The sequence below is a fragment of the Lemur catta genome, chromosome 7 (genome assembly GCF_020740605.2).
Source record: "Lemur catta isolate mLemCat1 chromosome 7, mLemCat1.pri, whole genome shotgun sequence".
NCBI lineage: Eukaryota > Metazoa > Chordata > Mammalia > Primates > Lemuridae > Lemur > Lemur catta.
Window position 1 is genome coordinate 67,297,808 of NC_059134.1, and position 10,398 is coordinate 67,308,205.

At 51.2% G+C, this 10,398-nt stretch overlaps 1 protein-coding gene across 1 annotated transcript in view; it reads right to left on the minus strand.

Annotated features, from left to right (window-relative positions):
- Positions 1–1,787, minus strand: part of DKK3 (dickkopf WNT signaling pathway inhibitor 3) — a 40,418-nt gene extending 38,631 nt beyond the window's left edge. Inside the window, exons 1-2 of the mRNA XM_045557529.1 lie at positions 1,628–1,787; positions 831–1,069 (exon numbers count right to left, since the gene is read on the minus strand). Of these exons, the coding sequence (XP_045413485.1) occupies positions 831–1,043 (213 nt within the window). The 5' untranslated portion in view covers positions 1,044–1,069; positions 1,628–1,787. The remainder of the gene's footprint in view (positions 1–830; positions 1,070–1,627) is intronic.
- Between the last annotated feature and the right edge of the window lie 8,611 nt (positions 1,788–10,398).

Here is a 10,398-nt window from a genome sequence, read left to right on the forward strand (position 1 = left end):
GAAGGAAGAATCCAGGCCAAGCTTTACCAAGGTATCTGATAATAAATAGCTGCTAGATATGCACACCTATTATGTGCCAGGTGCTCACACTTACATCAATGGCATTTAATTCTCATAGGGAACTGAGATTCGGGATGTTAAACAATTTGGCTGATGTCACTCTTCTAGTGAGTGGCTCGGGAAGAGTGACACTGGGCAAATCTGACCCCAAAGCACCCCTGGGTGGAGGTGGAGCTGCCTCCCTCTCACATTCTCACCTACACTCATGCAGAGCTGAAATTTTAGATTTTGATCTGAATCTTCCTTCTCTGCCCCCACATGGCATTAGGGGAAGCAAGACAGCCCAGACAGATTGCCCGCAAAGCTCAGGGCTCTTTGACTCTTTGTCCCCACATGTTATCCTAACTGTGTCTTGGGAAGATGGCACAAGCTCAGAGTGCAAAAGACAAGCTAGAACTTGGAGATGCCTGGAGCTTCCTCAGGCTCTGTCCAAAACCACAACGCTGGAATCTCAAGGGCCTTGCACACATCTGCTTATAACAGGGGAAGGCCAACTGCGTGCTTGAAGACAATTGCAGGGTGGTGGCAGGCAGCCTGCAGGCAGGTGGTGACCCCAGCTACCCAGGGAGTGTCCAGCCGGAGACTCTTGGTGCTCAGGTTCCGATCCAGACCTTCGGACAGGGAGGCAGACCGAGTAGGGAGTTGGGATCACCCTGCACCATCTACAGGGCACCCCGTGTCTGCTGCTGGCCCCAAGTCCGGCTGCCTCTCCAGCCCCTGCCCCCTAGCCTGGCGCTTCCCGGAGCCTGGCACCCTCAGGGCGCACCCACCTCCTCCACCGCGCTGCGCAATTTGTGCTGCGTGTCCTCCATCAGTTCCTCAACCTCGCGGAACATCTCGTTGAGGGTGGCCTCCTCTTGCGGGTAGCTGAGAGCCGGGCCGGGCTCGACGGGAGCCGAGGTCGCCGTCAGAGCGGGCGCGGGGGCCGTGGGCACCGCCGCCGCCAGCAGCAGGCACAGTAGGGCGCCCCGGAGTCGCCGCATCTCCGCTCTGTGCCCGCAGCCGCCGCCTGTGTGTCCCGGAACACAGTCAGAGGCGCGCGGACCACCCCCCTCGCCAGCCCCGCCCGCCGCCCGCCGCCCGCCCCGGCGCCCCTTTCTCCCTCCCCTGCCCCCAGATGGGACGAAACCCAGTCCCCTCAGGACGCGACTGTTCTCCCCGGAACGGAGGTGCCCCCCACCCGCTCCAGCCCCGCGCCCCCGCGTCCCGATCGCCTCCGTACCCGCCACCCCCATCCTCGAGCACAAGCTGAGCTCCGCTCCTCGCCCGCAATGCTGTTGCTCACAAGAGCAGAGGAGCCCGGGTCCCCCACGCTAATGCCCCCTCGGCCCCCCTCACCCCAGCTGCGTCCCGGGTTCCGGCCCTGGCCCCTCCTCGAGCTGGTCAGAGTGCTCACCTCGCTCCCACCCCAAGTCTTTCCCAGCCCCATCTGGGGTGGGCACAGCACAGGTCGGCCCCCTCCCCTCGGGGTCGGATCCGAGCAGCGCCCCGCCCCGCACCCATCCGGGGCGAGGCTGAGCTGAGCCACCCCTTCCTCCGCCCCCAACCCGCCGCGCCCCCCACTCACCTGGAGCCGACCGCGCTGCGCTGCGCCGCGGGCTGGATGTGTCTGCGCCCACCCGGAGGCCGCGCGGGGCTGCGGGAGCAGGAGCCGGGCGGTGGGCGGGCCGCGGGGCGGGCGCGCGGCGGGATGCGGCAGCGCTGGTACCCGAGCGAGCGAGCCCGCAGCCCGCGCCCCGCCTGCCCGCCGGGCTCCCGCCCCGCCGAGGGGCCGCCGCCGGCCATTGGCCAGCCCGGCGCCAGCGACCTCACGCCCCACGCCGGCCTCTCCTGCCTCGGCGACCCGCTCCGCGGACGGCCATCTGCGTCCCTGCATCCCACCGCCCCGCCGCGTCCCAGGCACTGCCATCTCTAGCCTCCAGTCCCGCAACAGCCCACCGAGGCGGGGGCGGGGGTGTCTTCCTGAGTCCCACCTTGCCCTGTCCAAGCCAGCCTCGTGCAATCCTGCAGGAGAAAACCCCAGCCCCTCAGCCTAGCGTTGGAACCATCACAGGCTGGCCTCAGTCCGTCTGCCGTGGTTGTCGCCGTGCTCCAGCCGGGTTAAGGGTTAACCCACTTGCAGCTCCCGGAATGGGGCGCGAGAATGCCAGCAAGCTCCTTGAGGGGGACGTAGCACAGTGGTTAGGACCAGACACCTGCAGCCAGCTCTGCTCCTTCCTACCTCCGCACCCCCGCCAAGTTCCAGAGTGTCCGTGTTGTCAGCCCAGATGTAAAACGGAGGTGACAGTGGTGTGCTACCTCGCGGTTAGCATAATGCATGCAAAGCAGTGTGGGCGCGTGGCAACGGGATATAAGTGACAGCTTTCATCATGAAAGCAGAACTTTGTCTTACAGCAGTCTCTCCAGTGCCTAGAACAGGGTCGCTCAGATGTTATTTTAAATAAACGAGTTGTTTTCTCAGACCTTCTCCTATTTTCTCATATTCCTCTTTCTGTCTGGCTACTCCTCCCTGGTCCCCTCAGCCTGGCTAGCTCCTTCGCATTTCTCAGGATTCAGAACCTCTCCTGACCTTACCCCTGTCCTCCCCATCTCCCCTCTAGACCAGATCCCCTAGTCCCGTGCGCTGCCCCATCACAGCCCTGACCATGGTGTCTCCTCACTGGCCCATTTTCCCCAGGGACCAGGAGTTCCTGGGAGGCAGGGACTGATTTTCTCACCTGTGTGTCACCAGGGCCTCAATCATACACACTCAGTCCCTGAGACATGGATGGGCTGATCATTATATCAGTGGCTATTGATATATCAATATATAAACAGCACTACTGAGCACTCACTATGCGCCAGGCACAGGTATTAACTCGTTGAATTCTCAGCAGCCCCATGAGATCTGCACTGCTACTTTTATCCCAGTTTTATAGATTGGGACTTTCCAAAGGTCACACAGCTAGTAAGTGATTGAACTGGGATTTGAACAGAGGAGTCTGGCTCCAGAGCCTTCACCCGCACCTGTCACACGCTTCTGCTATAACCCTGGCTGGGAGGTGCCTGAGTCAACTTGGGAATATGAGATGAGCAATTTCCATAGGTGACCACTCAGAAAACCTGTGTCTGGGGACCATGGCCACTTTGTCGTGTTCATATACCTGAGTCCACAGCAGAATGTCAATGTGGGGAAAGCATATTTGGGGTCTTCTTGGCATCAGGCACTGTGCTCACCACAACTGTATGAGAGAGGGACCGTTGCCCCATTTCATACAGGAGGACGTGGAGACCTGGGGAAGTAGGTGACCAGGCCAAACAGCAGGTAAGTGGCAGGGCTGGACGTAGACCCTGAATGTAGCTGACTCCAGAGTTGTGCTCTTAAGCCTTACTCCTCATGACTGCCTTTCTCTGCAGTGCTGTCCACATTCCTGTTTGTCGCCAAGATGCACTCCCAGCGGCGTTCTCTCCAATGTCTGGGCCTCCAGGTGGGGCCTTCCTGCTCTCCAAGGTAAGCTCCCTGCCCCCAGCATCCCCTGCTCTGGCCACCCTGGCTCAGCCATTCATTAGCTCTCTGGGGGTGGCTGAGCCTGTGCAAGGAACCTGGAACTCAGTCTCCAGGTGTCCCAGCTTGTCACTCGGGCACAGTATACATTGGCCAGAAACTAACGCTAGACTGGAGGGTATTGCCAGGGGGCACATTTTGGGACCAAGCCAGGAACCACAGAGGTGCAGATTTACAGAGCACACCATGCTCCTCCAGTCCTCCGTGTTGCTGGCTTTAAAGACCAGGAATTTCCTCCAGATAAAACTTGTCTACTGCCTTAGGTCTTTTGCTATGGGTTCCAGAGGTCTGGACTTTCAGACTGAACTGAAAAAACAAACAAACAAACAAAAACTTGTGGAGCTGCCCCAAGTGCCAGGTGAAGGGCTATGTGTTTTCTTGCATGGAGTCTAAATTTCATACTCCCAAATGTAGGAATGTATCAATAGTTCCATTATTAAGTGAAACTATAAAGGGGGGGGAAGGGAAAAAAAGAAAGAAAAGGTAAGAAAATCTACAGGCCTCAAATAGAAGTGCCCTCCCTACCCAGCGTCACGCCAGTCCTGTCACCAGCCTGAGGCACTGGCACTGTGCCTGCTGCAGAGATGGGCCCCAACAGACCCAGACAGGATGGGGGCTCCAAAGTGCTTGGGGTGGGGGTGAGGGAAGCCTGGGGAATTTGGGGACTGGTTGGAGAACGGGTGACAGTCTGGATGGCCATTTGTCAGGGGCCCAGGAACACACAGCAGGCAGAGGGTCCAGAGCCATCCAGGTTAATCATCCCTAGAGCAAGAAACATTCCAAAATTCCACAATTTCCATTATATCACTGGCTAAGCTCTGTATCCACCAGGGGCATCTGTTATTTTCTCTATTAGGGTATTGGAAACATTTTCTCGAATTATTATTTAAAAATTCTAAGTTCTCACATTTTCTCTATGCAAGTATGTACCTAACCATAAACTGGGGTTCCATTGCATGGTTGAGGAAGTGGCAGCAGAACTTGCTGAAAACTGCCTAGAAAGTGGCCACACAGCAGTTTCACATCGAGCTGTCTGTCCTCCAGAAACTCATGACCACATGCCTGAGGAGACACGTATAAAGATGTTTATTGAAGCAATATTTACAATGGCAAAAACATGAAAACCATTTATCAGTGTTTTTCAGCAGAAGAAAGGATTAACTGGGGTTTCTACAAGCAATAGAATACAGTACTGCGGGTAAAGTAATGCACAATATTTATAGGCAACAAGATCACTACATCCCAAAAACATAATATGGAATGGAAAAGGCAATTTGCAAAATGATATGTGCAGGCTACGATTTCTGCATATTTTAAAAGCATAAAACAATGGCATATATCATTTAGGATATATTGTTTAGCTATATATATAATAAAAAATACAGACACAGGCAGGCTGCCTCTGAGGTGGAGGTAGGGAACGAGATGGGGGCTCCTTTAGTCATAGTTATAGTGACTTATAACATTTTATTTCTTTAAGAACGACAGTGTACCAGCCTGGAGGAATTCTGAAGCAAAAGTGTCCAAATACTCACTTCTGTTTGATCGTCACTGTTAGTTAATTACATGAGGGTATATGGGTGTATCTGTTTTTATTATTTTTTGGTATATTTGAAATATTTAGTGAATAAATTAATAAGTCAAAGCGAAAGGCATCCCTCCCCCCAAAAAACAAAAAACACAACCAAATGAAACCTCTTATACTTGAGTAGACTTTTTTCTCAGATCTGTTCTTGAGAGAGATGCTGACCTCCCTGAGAGCCGGCAGTGGCCCCCATTCCTGTGAGGGGAGGGCGGGGTGCGCCCAGGAGGGCCGTCTTCTCTCCAGGGAGGCCGGCTGTCTGCCTCAGTGGTGAGGCGCCCTCCCGCCCTGATTTGGAGCCAGCTCTGGCCGGGACATGGGGCTGGCCTGGCCATTCCTCCCTAGGGGAGGGAACGGTGCTCGAACAAGGAAACCTCAGCTATCTGGAACCTGTGGACACTGCGTCTGGACAGATGGCTGATTTTTAAAACTGTAAGCATTCTGAAAACTTAATTAGACAAAGGGAGGGTTTATTACACATTTCCTTCTCTGTTTTCCTCTCCTTTTCATCTTAAATAGACTACATGGACTGTAACTTGGGAAAAAATGTGAAGACTTGTGATCGGAGACAATGTGTCTGCACAGCGTCTGGGGTCTGTTTTCCCTGCTAGAGTGCAGGCCATGTGGGATTGCGTGTGGTGCCTGTCCCCGTGCCCCTCTCCAGGGCAGCCCAGCGCCTGCCGAGAATGAGCACTTCAAGTGGGTGCAGGCCTGCTGGGGCTGACGTCCCAGCCCTCAAGGAATCGAAAGTGCAGTGAAGAAACAGGTGGCTAGACAATGACATGACAATAAGATGGAGCAAAAGACAAGGAGAAACTGGCAACCAAAGAAAGGGAAGGTGAAGAAAAGAATAAAAGTCGACTTTTTTCAGAATGCCCAGGAAGGGTGTCCATCCCTGGCCTGATTAACTATGATGCGGACAGGAAGTGAAGTGGTGTCAGTATGAGCGATCACCCCACCCAACTGGACCAACGATGGACATTAATTAAAGCTTGAACCATCAGAATCTTTCCTGGATTTTGATGTTGGAGAAACCATTCAACTGAGAAAAAGAGAAACTTCAAGAAGAGTCCATGAGCCTGTGGAGTAGGGAGGGCGATAGGAAGAGAGTAGCTGCTTCCTTCCACGATGTCATTCTGGTTCTTGGTTCTGGTCTTTCATGAGCCCTTCTGAGATCCAGCTGCACCATCTGCCCTGTAAGATGGTAAGTTTTTTGTTTTTTTTTTAATTCTTCTCATATACTTCCCCTTTTGTTTGAGGGAGGCTTAGTAGCTTTCTATAACTGTCAATCAAACTGCCTTAACTTAGACACCAACCATTCTTACAAATGTCTGGGTTGGGGCAGCCTATATTTTAATAAGTCAATCCTCTTCAAGGAAGGTCTGCTTTAGAGGAAGTTACTGCCCCCCTCCCCGAGATCTTCAAGTAAGAAACAGAGGGCCACAGGGCCACCAGGTCCTGCTGACAGGGACAAGTCACCAGGAGCACCTCCCCTTTGTCAGCCAACCCCTGGCCCCACCGATGTCACGCAGCCTTCCCAGCTCCTGCCTGTAACTTGCTATTGTTCTGTAGAAATTGGTGCCAAGATTTTTCTGAGTGGAAACTCCATCTGGCTTTGGAAAGACTGTTCACGTGGACTCAGGGTTTCCATGAGTAATAGCCACCGAATATCCAAAACATACATTTAATTTTCCAAGTTTCTGTGGGCGGGTGAGCAAAAGAGACTCAGAGGACCATGTTCTGGCCATCACCCTTGGCACACGGCACAGGGGGGAGGAACCTCAAGCCCAGCTGTCTTGCTTTTCTTATCTAGCAGGTGGCTCCACGTGCCCTGGATGTTCTTGCACATGTGTCTGAAGTGGAGGATGACTAAGGAGGGAGAGAATTCTGGAAGAACAAATGCCAAAATAGAAGAGCAAAAAATGAATGCTATTTGGAAACTATGGAGGAAGGATATCTAGAAGTGTGTTTCTACCCAATTCTCTCCGCTGCTTGGGACAGAGTGTTGCATTTATTTCTTCTCTGGAGCAGTTTTTGATGCTGGCTACATAATAGAATCACCTTTTTAAAAGTCTGAAAAAAAAATAGGTGCCTGGATACTGCATTTAGAGATGCTGATTCAGGAGGTATAAGATGGGGCCCCCTGAATGCCATGACCCAGTTCTTCTTCTGCAGGGCTGTGGTCCCCAAGCTCTGGGTTGAGGACCAGTATGGGTCCATGGCCTATTAAGAACTGGGCCGCACAGCAGGAGGTGAGCAGCAGCTGAGGGAGCGAAGCTTCATCTGTATTTACAGCCACTCCTCATTGCTCGCATCACCGCATAAGCTCTGCCTCCTGTCAGATCAGCAGCAGCATTAGATTCTCATAGGAGCAAGAACCCTACCATAAACTTCCCATGGGAGGGATCTAGGTTGCACACTCCTTATGAGAATCTAGTGCCTGACGATCTGAGGTGGAGCTGAGGCGGTGATGCTAGCGCTGGGGAGTGGCTGCAAGTACAGATTATCATTAGCAGAGAGGTTTGACTGCACAGAGACCATAATAAATCAATTGCTTGAAGACTCATACCAAAACCCTATCAGTGAATGGCAAGTGACAATTAAGCTGTACCTGGTGGCAGGATTTAAGCAAGAATCCTCACTTATTTTAGTCTGTGCATGGCCCGCCTATTATTTTATTTACCACTTCCATCTGTGTCTCCTTTGCAGACTGTGCACTTGTCTTAGTCACATTTTGGACGGCCCACAAGCTGACCCTAGCAAAAATGAGTAAAAAATAAACATCGCTGGAGAGCTTCTTTGAAAAGGGCGAAGACCCCATGATGAGACAGCAGAAGACTCTAAGACTGCCAACAAAATGAAAGCTGCATTTTAAAAAAAAATCCCAAGAGTCCTACTTAAATAATGGGTTCATTGCAACAGGTGATTCACATTCTCCAAGCCCACTTTGTATAATATGTGGCGACCGGCTATTCAACGAAGCCACGAAACCTTCAAAACTGCATCACTACATGGAGACCAAGCACCCTGCATTAGAAGACAAACCTTTGGAGTTTTGCAAAAGAAAAAAATGTGAACACAAAGAACAGAAGCAATTATTGAAGGCTACCACTTCATCAAACGTGTCTGCACTGAGAGCACCATTCTTAGTGGCCAACCACAATGCCAAAGCTAAGAAGCCCTTTACCATTGGTGAAGAGTTGATCCTGCCTGCTGCTAAGAACATTTGCCATGAACTTTTAGGAGATGCTGCAGTTCAAAAGGTGGTACATGTTCCTCTTTTGACTAGTACCATAACTAGATGAATTGATGAAATACCAGAGGAGATTGAGGCACAATTGTTAGAGAGGATTAATGAGTCACCAAGCAATCCAGGTTGACCAGTCTACTGACATTGACAGTAAGGCAACAATGCTTGTTTTCATGCAATATGTTTTTCAGGAGGATGTGCATGAGGATATGTTATGTGCACTTTTGTTGCCAACCAACACCACAGGTGCAGGACTATTCAAGTCTGTGAATGATTACATCTCAGGAAAACTGAATTGGTCATTTTGTGTCGGTATGTGCACGGATGGAGCAGCTGACATGACCGGATGGCTTTCTGGTTTCAGTACTCTGGTCAAGCAGGTCACTTCTGAATGTGAGTCTATGCACTGTGACATCCATAGAGAAATGCTAGCTAGCCCAAAAAATGTCACCTGAACTAAACAACGTTTTAGAGGATGTGATTAAAATTAACAACCACATTAAAGTACGTGCCCTTAACTCACGTCTGTTAGTGCAGCTCTGTGAGGAGATGGACGCAGGGCACACATGGCTTCTCTTACACACAGAAGTGAGATAGCTTTCTAAAGGTAGAGCACTGGCCAGAGTTTCTGAGTTATGAGAGCCGCTCCAGAGGTTTCTTTTAGAAAAACAGTCACCACTGGCAGCACATTTCAGTGACACAGAACGGGTCACAAAACTTGCTTAGTTATGTGACATATTCAACCTGCTCAATGAACTTAAATCTGCCACTTTGGGGGAGAATGACAACTGTGTTCAAGTAGGCAGGTAAAGTGGCTGCATTCAAAGCCAAACTGGAATTATGGGATGAGGCGTGAACATTGGGAATTTTGACATGTGTCAAACGTTAGCAGAGACTTTGAAAGAGACTGAGCCAGGGCCTTCTTTCTCCCAGCTGGTGCATGATCACCTATCTCATCTTTCAAAAGAGTTTGAGCTTTACTTCCCAACCACAAAAGACCCTCAAACTGGGAAGGAATGGATCCGTAACCCATTTGTGAATAAACCAGATGAATCAGCTTTGTGCTAGAAGAGGATCAGCTGCTTGGGATTGCAAATGAGGGTGGCCTTAAAAGTATGTTTGAGACAACTTCAAATCTCCATATGTTCTGGATTAAAGTTAAGGTGGAATATCCTGAGATTGCCACAAAAGCACTGAAAAGCCTGCTTCCATCTCCAACACCCTATCTTTGTGAAGCAGGGTTTTCTACAGTGACAGCAACCAAAACGAGATTACAGAGTAGACTGGACATAAGCAGCACACTTCAGGTGTTACTGTTTCCCATCACCCCCAGATGGGACCGTCGAGTTGCAGGAAGACAAGCTCAGGGCTCCCACTGATTCTGCATTAGGGTAAGTTGTCTAATTATTTCATTATATATTACAATGTAATAATAATAGAAATAAAGTGCACAATAAATGTAATGTGCTTGAATCATCCTGAAACCATACCCCACCCTCATCCGTGGGAAAAATGTCCTCCATGAAACCAGTCCCTGGTGCCAAAAAGGTTGGGGACCAGTGCTGCAGGCCACAAGGACAGATCCCTGCTGAGGATTCTCTTATCCTCAGGCCTCCCTGCAGAGCCCTCGTCCCACCCCATCAGCCTCTCCTCTAAACTTCAGAACAGCGCGGTTGGCACAGCAGTGCATACTTTCCTGTGCATGTGGTTGGAAGCTGCTGGAGTGGTGGAAAGAAGGCTGAATGTGGACTGGATAGTCCTGGGTTCGGGTTCTGGCTCTGACCCTACCTGCCGTGAGCTGTCTGTCCTGGGGTTCTCTAGCTCTTGGGCACACTAGCGCCCAAGCCACAGGGCCCCTCCCCCACCAGCTGCCACACAGATCATCTGGGAAGCCTCCAAGGGATATGTTTGTGCCTCTGTGATTCAGTCCTGCTTTCCAGCCACCTTCACTCCAAGACAGTT